This window comes from Crocuta crocuta, unplaced genomic scaffold (assembly GCF_008692635.1).
Source record: "Crocuta crocuta isolate KB4526 unplaced genomic scaffold, BGI_CrCroc_1.0 scaffold64, whole genome shotgun sequence".
In the NCBI taxonomy this organism is placed as follows: Eukaryota; Metazoa; Chordata; class Mammalia; order Carnivora; family Hyaenidae; genus Crocuta; species Crocuta crocuta.
In genome coordinates this window covers 7,712,328-7,727,806 of record NW_027530640.1, presented here as the reverse complement: position 1 = coordinate 7,727,806, position 15,479 = coordinate 7,712,328, and the positions used below count along the sequence as shown (strand labels likewise).

Below are 15,479 nucleotides of genomic sequence, written 5' to 3'. Positions count from 1 at the left end.
TCTAATCTAAATCTGACACCTTCACCAGCCACCAAACACAATTTTTGTTTTTTTGAGAGAGAGTCAGAGAGAGTGTGAGGAGGGAAAGGGCAAGGAGAGAGGGAGAATCTGAGACAGGCTCTGCTGTCAGCACAGAGCCCAATGTGAGGCTTGAAACCATGCACCGTGAGATTATGACCTGAACCAAAGTTAGGAGTCTGAAGATTAAGCAACTGAGCCACCCAAGAACCCCAGCAGCTACACATTTAAAGCTGTGGGTGCTTGAAGAGAAGAGAGGTGGATCAAAGTAAACAAAAGGGTAGAATCAAGAGCAAAGCCAGACTGAAAATTACAACCAAAACGAAATTCAGGAGGCATGTATGCTACTTGGTATGGTTAGTGTGGAGCTTGTTGATAGTCCATGTTGTTTTAAAGAGAAAGAAAATGACACTCTCACCTAAATCCAAGTAGAAGAGTAATTTTCCTGCTTTCGTTAGAGCCTGACCATTTTGACCAGTTTAAAGCTTCTTTAGGTAATAGGTTACATATGTTTATAAGCTGCCATGGAAAAGAGGCATTTCCTTTCATTGGTCCTAAAACAACTCTGGCTGCTTTTAAGGGATTCTCCACTAGTAAAAAGAGAGGGTCACAAAACAGGCTATAAATTATACAGGATGGCCAGGCACATAAGTCCTTCCTGTTCTCCTTCCCACTGCCTAGTGGGAGGCCTGGAACTGCTGAGCCACACAGAGCCCCCAAGGAGCCAGGCACTATGGTCCCTCCAATTAAAGAACTAGAAACAGATGACACTATGCTCCTTCCAACACCTGTTTTCATCCTATTAGAGTTCAGTTGATTTGACTGGAGTTTCAAAACCTAAAAGATCCTTTAAAAAACTAATCATCTGTGAAAATCTCAAAGCACTGTATCAGTTTAATGACTAATATCCAGCTCTTAACATCACTATGGTTCTAGAATTCTTAAGATTCATTTTTGATAAGATTATCTTTTTTTTTTTTTTAACAGAGAAAAAGAAGTTGGTTTAGATAATAAAAATTTGATGTTATTTCCCAAGTGTAAGTTGACAGTGGGAGGAAATGCCCAGAACCATTCTAGGTGGATGGAAAAGTCAAGAAGAAACTGTGGGCTTCTCACTTCACTTGGCAGTCGAGGAGATATGTTCTGATAAAGTTACATGTAAAATGAATCTTGATATATAAATTATGCTAAACAAACATAATTACCTTTAAATTAAAAAATGGCAGAGGATCCTTTTTCAAAACAGTCATATGTCTGATTTATCTTTATAAGGCAAGCATTTAAAAGTATTGATTTTGCTTAAATGACACCCATGATATATTCAGGCTGAGAATAAAGGGCTGATTCCATGTATAACAAAAATTTTATCATCAGATTCCACTGGATGACACTGTGTCTCCATCCTATATGGCCTAATGAACACTGCGGTAGAGGAGACCTGTCCAGTTACAAGCGCAGAAAGATGTCAGTGTAATTTTCTCTCCTTGAAGATCTACGTTCAGCACCCCCCATTTAACTACACAATAAGGAAGAGTGTCACATGATTTACAAACACATAGTCACCATAGTCACTGGCAGACTGAAAGTCTTTCAGGATACATAAAAGGATGCCATCTAAAACCTGACTTAATCGGGGCGCCTGGGTGGCTTAGTCGGTTAAGTGTCCGGCTTCAGCTCAGGTCATGATCTCACCGCTTGTGGGTTTGAGCCCTGCTGTCAGACTCTGTGCTGACACTTCAGAGCCTGGAGCCTACTTTGGATTCTGTGTCTCCCTCTCTCTCTCTGCCTCTCCCCCACTTGTCCTCTCTCTCTCTCTCTGTCTCTCTCAAGAATGAATGTTAAAAAACAAACAAACAAAAAAAAACCTGACTTAATCGAAGTCACTTTCACAAACAAAAACATGCAATTTGCTGAGTTCTAGATCTACATCCTTTGTATACCATTTTAAAATATGCATGCATTAAAAAATATGTATGACATAACAGCAATAACATGGAACATATAAAGGCTGCAACTGACTTTCACCTTTGCCACAATTCATCATTAACTTTAAAAAGTATGAGGGGCGCCTAGGTGGCTCAGTTGGCTCAAGTCATGATCTCAGTGTTCCTGAGTTCCACCTCCACACTGGGCTCTCTGCCGTCAGCACAGAGTACACTTTTGATCCTGTCTTCCTCTCTCTCTCTGCCCCTCCTTTTCCCTCCAAGATAAATAAACATAAAAAGAAAAAGTCCAAATGTGACAGTACAGCAGTGAAAATGGCAGAGCCTGGAACTCCAAAAGCCTGTCCTTCCACAAAAAGTGAATAAACTTGAAAAAACTTGAAATCAACTGTATCAGAACTTGGAAACTAATCAAAAGTTTATAGGAATCAGGCAATCCCTTACTAAAGGGGAAAAAAATGATCAGCAGAATCTTGGCAACAATACTTTTCAGTATTTTTACTTACTCTGACCCCATCTCAAATTTCTGGCCAGGAAACAACTTCTACTTAAGGGTAGACAGGATACACACTGCACATGTGTTTCTGTTCTTACGGTCTTTATGATAAGATGCCACCCAAAAACAACTGAGGTCACCAATTCAAAGGAAAGTGACTAAATAGGCACAGCACTAATTAACTTTCAGTTGCGTTTGTGGAATTCTTTGTTTTTGCAAGGAAAGAATCAAGTCCTAATACATAAGTAAATCATCTGTACATTAAATTCAGTAAAGAACTTACCTAAAATTATAAAGTCTTCACAAAATCAAAGAAATGTCAAAATATAACAAGAACAAACTAGTGAAAAACCTTATTTACAATATACTTTCAGTGGATCTAAATTCCTTCCAATGATCTTTCCAAACAAACTTTAGAGCTGAGCTATCTGTTACAGTAGGCACCAGCCATGTATGTGGCTATTTGCATTTTAAATAAATAAAAATTTGGGGTGTGTGGCTGGCTCAGTCAGTAGAGTATGTGACTCGATCTCAGGGTCATGGGTTTGAGCCTCATGCTGGGCATAGAGATTACTAAAAAAATTAATTAGTTAAAAAAAAATCAAACATGAATTCCTTTAAAAATCTGTTAATAAAAATTAAATGAAATTTACAAAGTTCATTCACACTGGCCGTATTTCAAGCACTTGACCGTCATCACAGAGAGTTGTATCAGGCAGTACAGCTTTAAAGAGATCAAATAGAGGATATGCCTGTCAAATAATACTTGTATCCTGAAAACAAGCAGCCATCAGGCTTCATCAGATGCATAACTCAGAAACTTCATAAAGTGTATGCCATGTGCTCTGATAACAGAGCAGTGACAAAGTCACTACATTCATAGAACTCTAGTAGGGGAGACACAAACAAGTAAAAGCATACTACACTTTCCATGTGAGGAGAACTGTGAAGAAACACAACAGGTAAAGAGCTAGAGAGTGGTGAAGTGGGATGAGGTAAGGCTTCTTAGTCAGAAGGGACGTGTAAACTTCAGAGTACTCAGCCTGAGACTGTATACCATGCGAGAACGACAGCTCTGCAGCCACCACAGCCAGGCAAAGCACAAGGTATGTATACTTTCAGCTTACAGAAAACTTAATAAACCTCTCCATGGCTCCAACAATAGTGTTCAACAAATACTTAGTTCATTAAATAGATGAAGTGGATCTGGCTTGTCTACACTATAAGTCTGTTACAAAGATGTTCAGATTAAATATAAATAAAGGGAAGCAAGTTGTCCTACTATACAGTGGAGTAATATAGTAGAGGAAAAAAAATCAAAATGGAAACTATCTGAACTCACTCATGAATGTATGAAATAAAGTTAAAAAGCGTATCTGATTGCCCTGAGAAAATGCATTACTTACGCACTTCATGTTACAGAATTAACTGTCCTCTTCTTATTTTTAGAGATATGCAAGAACTTCTACAGGCATGATTTCAGAGGAAACATTTGCTTGGATAAACATTCATTAAGTGGACTAATATATGGCTTTACTTTCTGACCAAAACTCTGGCCAGAATGTTTTACTTTATTAGAAGTATGAACAGGCAATCCTTAAAATACTTGTTTTCTTTTAAAGTGGTTTTCAAATCTGACCATATCGTCAGAAATGAAAGAGTTCGAAATACAGATCGGTCATATTTCTGTATGTAATAAATTTATTTATTTTTAAGTGGTTTTTTTTTTTGTTTGTTTATTTATTCTGAGAGAGATAGAGTGAGCACGAGCAGGGGAATGGCAGAAAGAGAGGAAGACAGAGGATTGGAAGCAGGCTCCATGTCATCACTGCAGAGTCTAATGTGGGGCTCAAACTCATGAACCATAAGATCATGACCTGAGCTAAACTGAGCCGAAGTCGGAGGCTTACCTGAGCCACCCAGGCACCCCTTTATGTACTGAATTTCTAAATAAGACCTTAAATGATACATGAATAGTTTCATATAATTTATTTTGAGAAAGAGAAAGGGAGAGAGTGAGAGTACGAGAGCGAGAGTGAGCAAACAAGCTGGGGAGAGGCAGAGGGAGAAGGGAAGAGAGAGAATCCCAAGCAGGCATGGTTAGCAGAAAGCTGGATGTGGGACTCATACTCACAAACCGTGAGATCATGACCTGAGCCAAAATCAAAAGCCAGACACTTAACCAACTGAGCAACCCAGGTGCCCCAAAACCGGTTTTTTCTATACATGTTCCTTATTTTTATCCTCTCTAGAACTGACCTAACATTCTCTCTGTGCCTATTACATCTATAGTCAACTCTGACCTAACTCAAGATTGGAATGACAAGAACCAGTGATACATACTTTCAATTGCCAAGTAAATTTTCCGCTCTCCTTCTTTGGGTTCTTTGCCAGGTGGGAAATATGTTCCTCTGATTGTAATTGCAGCTTCAGAATATTCGCTGATTCTCTGCAGAGCTTCCTTAGAGGTAACTTTCCACCTAGCAGTCTATGAAAGAAAAGGTGGGGGGAAAAATCACTTCACAACAGGATAAAAACCGGGTGTACTGACAAATAGGTAGGCTAAATAATATTATGGTCAATATTAGGATAATTAATGCCTTCACATCAATTCATTTAGATCCTAATGTACCTGGAATATACTCATAAAAACAAAATTTCTATTGCTGTCTCCCTCATCTAGATAAAAAAGTAAAGTAGCTATTAAAATGTTCAAGGGTTTTAAACAAGGTATTTTTACTCCTTAAGAAGAATTTTCACTCCATAATTTAAAAAATGTTTAAACTGTTACTTGCCTGTGGGAAGTCATTGATCTCTAATTCTTCTTCATATCTCTTGAAAGATTCATTCTGTCCACCATCCTGTCTCTCCTCTTCTTGTTTCTCCAAAGGCACATAATTGAGCTTAGCATTGATCTTTTCAGCCAGTTGCTCTGCAATGGTTTTTGCAGACACAGTGGGAGCCAGGATGGTGCCCCCTCTGAGAATTGCATTGGTGGCCTGTTGCATTACATCCTGCAGTTAAAGAAGACCTACAGTCAAATCTCAAATGAGGACAGAGACAAGATCTGGGGTCCTACCACAAATTTTTCCCTAGAACGCCGCTAACTAATCTTTCTTTCTTCTTCTTCTTCTTTTTTTTTTTTTTTTTTTAAGTAGGCTTTACACACAGTGAGGAGCCTAACACAGGGCTTCAATTCACGAATCCAAGGTCAAGGGCCGGACACCTAACTGACTGAGCCAGCCTGGTGCTTCTAGAAGCATGTTTCTAATGCAGAGTCCTACTCATGTGCAATTTAGCGGTACATATTTATAACCAATAGTTTACTATATCTCTTTCTCTTATTTTGATGAAAAAAATAAAGAACATTCAACCCTATATTAAAATTTCTACTGGATCATAATCATGTAACTATTAATATCAAATATAATATTCTAAAATCATTTATATACTTGGTGGCTCCTAAGAATCTTTGAAGAATAAGAATAAATTAGAATCTTTGCCTACTACTGGGCTCCTTCCTCCCATCATAACCAACCCAACATTCAATAAATTATAGTAAATGACTGACTTTTTATTTTATTTGGCACTTAAATCTTTTTAATTTGAACTTAATTTTACTATGTGCCTAATGCGGACGGAATTCTGTGGGTAATACCGGACTCACTCCTCACGCTTTTCTAACAGTAAGAAGGTGCAGCTATTTGGTTTCAGCAATAAAGTTATCAGCAGTAACAATTCCAGAGAGTATTACATTAGGTGCTACAATCCCTGTTTTCAGAGGAAGCACAGGCTTGTGTGTAGTAGACACTTCTGGGTAACTAACTGGCTAAACAAAAGAAATACAGAAACTCGAGGCTGTAAGCCTTAATTGAGGCTGCCTCACTGAGTCGGTCCACCAGGCTCCCTCTGGCTTGGTCCTCCCCACCTGCAGGGAACTACAGTCCTGAACCCATCCAGCCTACTGGACAGAGGGGCCTGCAGATCCAAAAACTCAAAATCTTCAAAACACCATTAAAATTAACTATTCTTTGAGAACACTATGAAAATGTACTCTTAATAACTTTTAAAAAATTAATAAAAAAGCTCCCACAAGAAAGATGGTATGTGAAATGTTACATTTCCCACTGTTTAAAGCTCATGTTAGTATGAGTTATGTAACTGGGTATATATGCTTCCAAGGAATTATCTGTGTGTCCAACAACCCACCCAATAAAAGTGGATCAAGAAATAAAAAGTGAGTTATTTCCTTAACATTTTGGTAAGATCAATCAGAAAATTACTTTGTGAAAAATATCTACAGCTAACACGCTTCATTAGGGCTTCTAAAACAGGCATTAAAATCTCAGTTAACCATACTAGAGGAATCATCCAAATGCAATACTTATAAAGAATTCTATATTTAGATTAATGTTAAATTGCCGCCAACTCAATGTCTAGGAAAACCTGTTCACTGGGGCTGACATAACAAGTACTGAGTAAAACTCGGAACAAATTACTTAATACCTGAGACTCGATGCCCAAATTCTTCTGAGCATTGATCCTAAGAGCCAATCTCTTAGCTATTTCTAATTTCTCAGCATTTCCTGCAGTTGGAGCAGGAACACTAGATGTTCCAGGAGCAGCCATATCTTTTACTCTCTTCTTTGAATTAAACATACTTTCGATTTGTTCATCAATCTAAATAAGGAAAAAAAAAAAGAAGTGATAATATTGGGTTAAAAATACAAATTTAAATATATCTACAAAAACTAACAAAGAATATTTCCATCAAATGACTAGAATAAGACAGTTGTATTTATGTTAATTCAACCATACAGATCAATAGGAAAATATATCAGCTATTTGTTAAGAGTGGCATTTCAGGGGTGCCTGGGTGGCTCAGTCGGTTAAGCGCCAACTTCGGCTCGGGTCATGATCTCACAGTTTGTGAGTTTGGGCCCCATGTCGGACTCTGTGCTGACAGCTCGGAGCCTGGAGTCTGCTTCGGATTCTCTCAAAAAATAAATAAAACATTTAAAAAATGCTGTTTTTTATTTATTTCTGAGAGAGAGAGAGAGCAGGGGCAGGGGAGGGTCAGAGAGAGGGAGGCACAGAATCTGAACCAGGCTCCAGGCCTTGAGCTATCAGCACAGAGCCTGACACGCGGCTCAAACCCACGAACCACGAGATCACGACCTAAGCCAAAGTCGGACACGTAACCGACTGAGCCACCCAGGCGCCCCCCAAATGAATAAAACTTTTAAATAGGATGGGCATCTTGGTGGCTCAGTCTGCTAAGTGTCTGGCTCTTGGGTTTTAGCTCAGATCATGATCTCACAGTTCATGAATTCGGGCTCCAAATCAGGCTCTATACTGACACTGCAAAGCCTGCTTGGGACGCACTCTCTCCCCTCTCTCTGCTCTCTCTCTCAAAATAAATAAATTAAAAAAATAAACAGGATACATGACACTATTCCAAAATACATAAAATGAAGAATGAGTAATGCGTATGATGCTAGTTTTTATTCACTTCAGTACTTTTTAAAATTTTTTACAAATATTAACCAAAGCATCAATGTATTTCATACAATAAAATTTTTTTTAAAAGTTCAAAGTAACATTTTTTAAAATCTGGTTAACAGAATCAGAAAAAAAAGACTTTACTGCTTTATTCCTTTGAACCAAAAAAAGGGAAAAAAAGGAAGGTTGGTTTCCCTATCAAAGCAAAAACAATGGGTGAATACCTCAGGTGCCCAGGAGCCACAAGAGTCCAACTGCCACTGTGTCATCCTGAGGATGGACACATGTGCCTCATAAGCTATTTGCATTTCCTTTTAATCATGTCTTTTGAGCAACAATGACTACTGGCAATGCCAACTAAAGAGATGCAAATCCCTTGATATACTTAATGTAGGTTAATAAGATTTTAACTGGTAAAACTCAAATGCAGAGCAGAACTTGTTTAACAAGGTTTTAAAAATTAATTGGGTCTGGGGGCGCCTGGGTGGCTTAGTCGGTTAAGCGTCCGACTTTCGCTTAGGTCATGATCTCGCGGTTCGTGGGTTCGAGCCCCGCATCGGGCTCTGTGCTGACAGCCAGCTCAGAGCCTGGAGCCTGTTTCAGTCTGTGACTCCCTCTCTCTCTGACCCTCCCCTGCTCACGCTGTCTCTCTCTCTCTCCTAGAAATAAATAAAACATTAAAAAAAAAAAATTAAAAAAAAAAAAATTAATTGGGTCTGGGGCACCTGGGTGGCTCAGTCGGTTCAGCGTCTGACTTTGGCTCAGGTCATGATCTCACGGTTTGTGGGTCTGAGCCCCGTGTCGGGCTCTGTGCTGAGAGCTCAGAATCTGGAGCCTGTATTCAGATTGTGTGTCTCCTTCTTTCTCTGACCCTCCCTTGCTCACACTGTCTCTCTCTCTCTCTCAAAAAATAAATAAAAAACATTTAAAAATTTTTAAAATGTTTTTTATTTATTTCTGAGGTGATTTTGAAAGAAGGCTATAAATTCTTTAGGTCATTATCTTGAGGTTCGTTGAATTTGAGCCCCGAATTGGGCTCTGTCAGGACAGCTCGGGGCCTGGATCCTGCTTCAGACTCTGTCTCCTTTGCTATCTGCCCCTCCCTCACTCATTTTTGTCTCTCTTGCTTTCAAAAATAAATAAACATTAAACAAAATAATAATAAAAACAAGACTATAAATTCTTTAATAGTCTTCCCTTCAAAAGGAGGAGACACTCCTTGAATGTGGGCTAGACTTAGTAACTTATTTTCAACAGACAGAATAAGGTAGTAAGTAGTGCCAGTGTGTGACTTTAGAGATTAAATCATAAAAGGCCCCAAGGCTTCCTCTTTGCCGTCTCTCTCAGATAACTCACTTTGGGAGAAGCCAGATGCCATTTGTGAGGACACAGAGACAGAGTAAAGAACAGAGGTACCCTGCCAACATCACAGTGACTGTGCCATGAAAGAAAGTGGTCCTGTGTCAGTCAAGCCTTCAAATGACTACAGCCTGGGGCAACAGCATTACTGCAATCGCAATAAGACCCTAAGCCACAACTACCAGTGTAACTGCTCCTGATTTCCTAACCCAAAGGAAATGTGAGATAATAAATGTTTGTTGTTTTAACGTACTAGGTTGTGTACTGATTTGTTACAACATAACCAATAAGTAACTAAAACGATGACTTAATTAAATATTAAGTCAGTATGGTATCCTAGAAAGAGTCTAGGATTAATGAGATCTGGAGCCTGGTCCTGGCTATACGTAACAGTCAATGTGGTTGTGGGCCCAGTACTTTTTCTGGGCTTCAAATTCCTCAAATGAGAAGATAAAAATGAATTCCTGATTTCTGAAATTGACTGAGCTAAGCTTTAATAGGGACTGTAAAAAAAAAAAGTTCTATGACTAAAGATCAAATATCATGGAGGATTTCTAACTTAAAGTTAAACAAGCTTCTTGACTTGAGGGCTTTACATATATTTTGACATGCTAATACCACTTAGTGGTATACACTAAGCAGATTTTCCAAAAATCATTTTATAATGAAAACATATTCTTCTAAAGCTCAAGCTCCTGGGGTTTGGGTTCCAAACAATACTCTGTAATATCCTGACCTTGTTGAGTCCTCAGGGCCCCTCTTTCCTCAATGGATCACAAATAATAACATAAGCTAAGACCATGGTCTCTGAAGCCTCAATCTCCTCATTTACAAAATGGGAATATTGTTTAGTATCTACCTTGGCTGGCTACTGTGCAGAGGTAAATGAAACAATCCCCATAAAGCACTTGACACAGTGCATGGAACTTGTTAACACTCAAAAAATGTTATTATTGGTCTTTTTTTAAGTTTATTTATTTATTTTGACAGATAGGGTGAGAGAGAGCATGGGAAGGGCAGAGAGAATCCCAAGCAGGCTCCACCCTGTCAGGGCAGAACCCAACACGGGCCTTGAACCTACGAACTGCGAGATCATGACCTGACCAGAAATCAAGAGTCAGACGCTCAACTGACTGAGCCAATCAGGCGCCCTGTATTAGTGGGTTTTTTTCTTTTTCTTTTTTTTTTTTGAAAGTAGTCTCTACACCCAATGTGGGGAGTGAACTCATGATTCCAAGATCAAGAGTTGCATACTCTACCAACTCAGCAAGCCAAGTGTCCTGCTATTACTGTCAATGAAGATATCCTACAATGATTAAATTTTTAAAAATAAAAATATCAGCACCAATGTTGTTAAAGATGTGGGGAGCCAGGCACTCTTACACACCACTACAGGGGGTGCAGAATGATACTCACTTTGCAGGAGAACAATCTGACAATGTTTCAGAACCAAATTAGACACACCCTTTGGCGGAGCAATTCCATGTACACACACAACTTCAAAACTTAACACACTAATCCTCAAAACTTAATGTGATGAATGTACAAAATTAAATGTACAACAAGCAGTGAAGTACAGTTTGATAGTATATTCCAAATATGAAAATATAGAAACAACCCACATATTCAAAATTAGGAGTTTCATTTGTTAAACTGTGGAACATCCATTTAACGAAATTTATAATCAAGAATAATATAAGAATGAATTTACTAAAATTTATAATCATCAAGAATAATAAAAGAGTGAATTTACTAAAATGAGAGGATTTCAAAAGAAGACTTTGTTGTAAAGATGGTTATAAAGCTCTATGATTTCATTTTTATGAAAATACACAATATGGGCAGGACATATGTAAATAGAGACAGAAAGGGAGAAAAGGAAAAAGAGAGAGAGAGAAGGTTGGGAAGGGTGCACACCAGAAAAGTTTCCAGTAACTGTCTATCACAACAAATAAAACCTACAGGACAAAAGCAATAAATGTTTCAATCACCAAGAAGGAGCCTCAAAAAATGGCACTTACGTCGACTGCGGCATCCTCATCATCTGAATCTTGCAGGCCGAGAGCTGCTTTTTGCAACTTCTTCCTCTCATTAGCCAAAGCTTGTTCTGTTTCATCGAACTTGAATCCCTTACCAGAGAACCCACTACTCTTTTTAATTATTTTCCCTTCCTTTCAAGGAAAAACAAAACAGTTAATTTCATACTAAAAAAACCTTAATGTTTAAGAATTTAGGGGTAATTAAATATTTTTTTCAAGATCGTGCACACCAATGTATCAAAAACATTTCATCTAGCACGAAAACACAAAAAAAGAACTCTAAGTAGATGATATAAAACATCAAGTTGAAGCAAAAGGGAGGATTTTGTTTTCACTCCTTTTCCCTCTCTAAAGAGAAAGTAATCCTATCAAGATTTTCAAGTATAAAATATTCAAGGTTTAGAACACAATAACCTGCATAAAGATAATGGGAGTTGAAAAAAAAAAACTCACAGCTTTCTGCTGATCTTTGAAATCACTCCAAAGTTTCTCCAGGTCAGGAGGCACGGCAGTTCCTGACAATTCAAGAGCTTTAATTATGTCACCAGCATAGCGAGCTTGATCTTCTGTGATAAATGTGTATGCATAACCCTAATGAATGATGAAAAAAGAGAACTATGAGAGACTAACAAGATGACTCTTATTTTGATCACAACATAAAATTGGAACCACCTAATAGATCCTCTTACAACTGACTTCATGTGGCTCAGTGCATCAGGCATCCGACTTTGGCTCAGGTAATAACCTCTCAGCCCTTGAGTCTGACCCATGTCAGGCTCTGTGCTGACAGCTCAGAGCATGGCCTGCTTAAGATTCTGCGTCTCCCGCTCTCTCTGGCTCTCCTCTGGTCTCTTTTAAAAATAAACAAACATTAAAAAAAAATTAGGAGCACCGGGGTGGCTCAATCAGTTCAGCATCCGAATTCAGCTCAGGTCATAACCTTAGGGTGCGTTGAGTTCGAGCCCCACACTGTGCTCTGTGCTCACAGCTTCGAGCCTGGAGCCTGCTTCGGATTCTATGTCTCTCTCCCTCTCTCTCTGTTCCTCTCCTACTCATGCTTTGTCTTCCCCTCTATCAAAAAAAATAAATAAATAAATAATAAAAATAAGCAAAACCAGAAACTCTCATTTCTTGATGTATAAACAGAAATTCGATTTTATATAAATGCATATGTCACTGCACTGTCATACATATTAATTTTAATATATACTATTTTTCTTCTTTCTGCTTACATTCCCTTCCTATAATACCTACTGCACCACTCTGCCCCAACTAACTTGTATTCACTTGTTAGGACGTAGCTTCCCACATATTTCTTCATCCACATATTTTTTCAGACCAGTACAAGATATAAAAACATTTGTATGTGTATATGTAATGTGTTTTTATATACAAAAATTAAGTCAGCTGTACTGCTTCCCTGGGGTTTTCTAAAGCCTAGGATTTCACATTTCCCCAGCAGCTTCTTGGTTCAGGCAAGAGGGCTGGAAGTAGAAAAACAACACACCACAAAGGAGACTGTCACCTCCATAAAACACTCTGTCCCTACCAAAGAACTGTTATAAATTGTAAAACATGGTTTAAAACTGTATTTCAGGGATATCTAGTCACCATATGACCCACGGTCTGATACTGTGCTGTCCGTGTGGTAAGAATGGTATCACATTATTTTAAGGTTTGTACACGTACATACATTTTTACACAGAGTTCCTCATATCCACAGAATAAGTCAGGTTGGGCGACCGACTTAGGCTCAGGTCATGATCTCGCAGTCTGTGAGTTTGAGCCCCGCATCAGGCTCTGTGCTGACAGCTCAGAGCCTGGAGCCTGCTTCAGATTCTGTGTCTCCCTCTCTCTCTCTCTCTCTCAGAATTAAATACACATTAAAAAAAATAAAAGCCATCACTATGTATTAGCTGTTCAAGCTTAGGCAAGTAAATTAACTTCCATGTACCTTAACTTTTCTCATCTATTAAATGGGGTAACATTTACCTCAAATGGAAACTGCGAGGATGATGTGAGATGATCTATGTAAAGCACTGAGAATAGTGCCTGGCATTCAATAAGTACTCCATAAGTATATATTATTATTATTACTGCCTTAGAATGTAGAAATGTCCAGGATTGGAATATCAAATAGATCATCATCAATGTCTTTCTTTAAATTTTTAAAAAATGTTTATTCTTGAGAGACAGAGAGAGAAACAGAGAGAGAGAGAGAGAGAGAGAGAGAGAGAGCGCGCATGCACACAACGAGAGGAATGGCAGGCAGAAAATCTGAAACAGGCTCCAGGCTCTGAGCTGTCAGCACATAGCCTAACGTGGGGCCCAAACTCGGGAAAGGTGAGATCATGACCTGAGCTGAAGTCAGACTCCCAACCCACTGGGCCATCCAGCAATATTCTGCTTGCTACCTTCAAAAAGAATGAGTTAGACCCTACACAGTTACCAGACTATAAGTGAGTTTAAAAAGCAAGAAATATACATCGTATATGAAGTAGGACAGGGGAATAATGATAAAAAGGGTTAACAGTTTGGGTAGGAGTACATTTTATGATCCCATATTTAAAAATAGCAATGAGGGGCGCCTGGGTGGCTTAGTCGGTTAAGCGTCCGACTTTCACTTGGGTCATGATCTCGCGGTTCGTGGGTTCGAGCCCCGCGTCGGGCTCTGTGCTGACTGCCAGCTCAGAGCCTGGAGCCTGTTTCAGAGTCTGTGATTCCCTCTCTCTCTGACCCTCCCCTGCTCACGCTGTCTCTCTCTCTCTCCCCTAGAAATAAATAAAAACATTAAAAAAAATTTAATAAAAAAATAAAAAATAAAAAAATAAAAATAGCAATGAAAGATCCCAAATTATATACATGTATGTAAAAATGTACATAGAAATTTTTAATCAAGGGCAAGAAAAACCTAAAAGGGGACATAAACAATTAACATTGTATGCCTAAACAGAAGAGCTAATTATCAATAATTTTAATAATACTGTGTATAGAAATGATGAACATCAACTAATCCCCATACTCTGATGACTGAGGATTTTCAAAATGTTGATTTAACTCCTATCATCTACTCCTTATAACTCTTCAAACAAAACAAAACAAAACAAAACAAAACACCCACAAAAGCTGTATTTTAGTACAATGGAAAGCAACTTTAAAAAATTCTCTTTAGGGGTGCCTGGGTGGCTCAGTCAGTTGGGTGTCCGACTTCGGCTCAGGTCATGATCTCACGGTTCGTGGGTTCAAGCCCCATGTTTGGCTCTGTGCCGACAGCTAGCGCAGAGCCTGGAGCCTATATCGGATTCTGTGTCTCCCTCTCTCTCTGACCCTTCACTGCTCACGCTGTCTCTTTCTGTCTCTCAGAAATAAAACATTAAAAAAAAAATTTTTTTGGGGGGGGGCACCTGGGTGACTTAGTCGGTTAAGCGTCCGACTTTCGCTTAGGTCATGATCTCGTGGTTCGTGGGTTCGAGCCCCGCGTCGGGCTCTGTGCTGACTGCCAGCTCAGAGCCTGGAGCCTATTTCAGAGTCTGTGTCTCCCTCTCTCTCTGACCCTCCCCTGCTCACGCTGTCTCTCTCTCTCTCTCCTAGAAATAAATAAAAATATTAAAAAAAAAAAAATTTTTTTTTTAAATTCTCTTTACTTTATTGCCTTCTCTTCCAGTCCGTCCCGCTCTGTGCACATAATCTTCATAATGGTTGGGGCAGCTGTAATTTACTACAAGAATCAGATGTTTCACATCTAGACCTCGGGCAGCAACAGAAGTGGCTACGAGTAGTTTGCAGGTCCCATTCTTGAAGTCATTTATGATGCTATCTCTATCATATTGATCAATGCCTGCAAGTAAATAAAAAAAGAAAAGTTGTAGAACCAAATGTTGCATTAAAATTTTTCATTTCCTCTGACAAAGAAATAAGTTAAAGGCAGAGTAAAGAATAAATCCAACATACAGTGACCACACATCTACCAGTTATAACTGCAGAAGCCCCATCTCAGATTCATTAACTTATACCTGTTTATGGGGTAAAACAAGAAAAGGCAGATACATTCAGCCGACATTAACAGGATTCAGATCTTTCTCCTTCTCCTATGGGTTAATTAGAGCCTTTCTGTCTGAGGAC

The 15,479-nt window shown here is 38.8% G+C and overlaps 1 protein-coding gene across 2 annotated transcripts in view; it reads right to left on the bottom strand.

Annotated features, from left to right (window-relative positions):
- The window catches only part of DDX46 (DEAD-box helicase 46), a 71,761-nt gene that overhangs the window by 4,247 nt on the left and 52,035 nt on the right, over positions 1–15,479 (bottom strand). Inside the window, exons 16-21 of one of the 2 annotated variants that reach the window (XM_077768648.1) lie at positions 15,002–15,195; positions 11,811–11,948; positions 11,340–11,489; positions 6,961–7,137; positions 5,253–5,471; positions 4,801–4,945 (exon numbers count right to left, since the gene is read on the bottom strand). In XM_077768648.1, coding sequence (XP_077624774.1) covers positions 4,801–4,945; positions 5,253–5,471; positions 6,961–7,137; positions 11,340–11,489; positions 11,811–11,948; positions 15,002–15,195 — 1,023 coding nt within the window. The remainder of the gene's footprint in view (positions 1–4,800; positions 4,946–5,252; positions 5,472–6,960; positions 7,138–11,339; positions 11,490–11,810; positions 11,949–15,001; positions 15,196–15,479) is intronic. The other variant, XM_077768649.1, reaches the window with a different exon arrangement.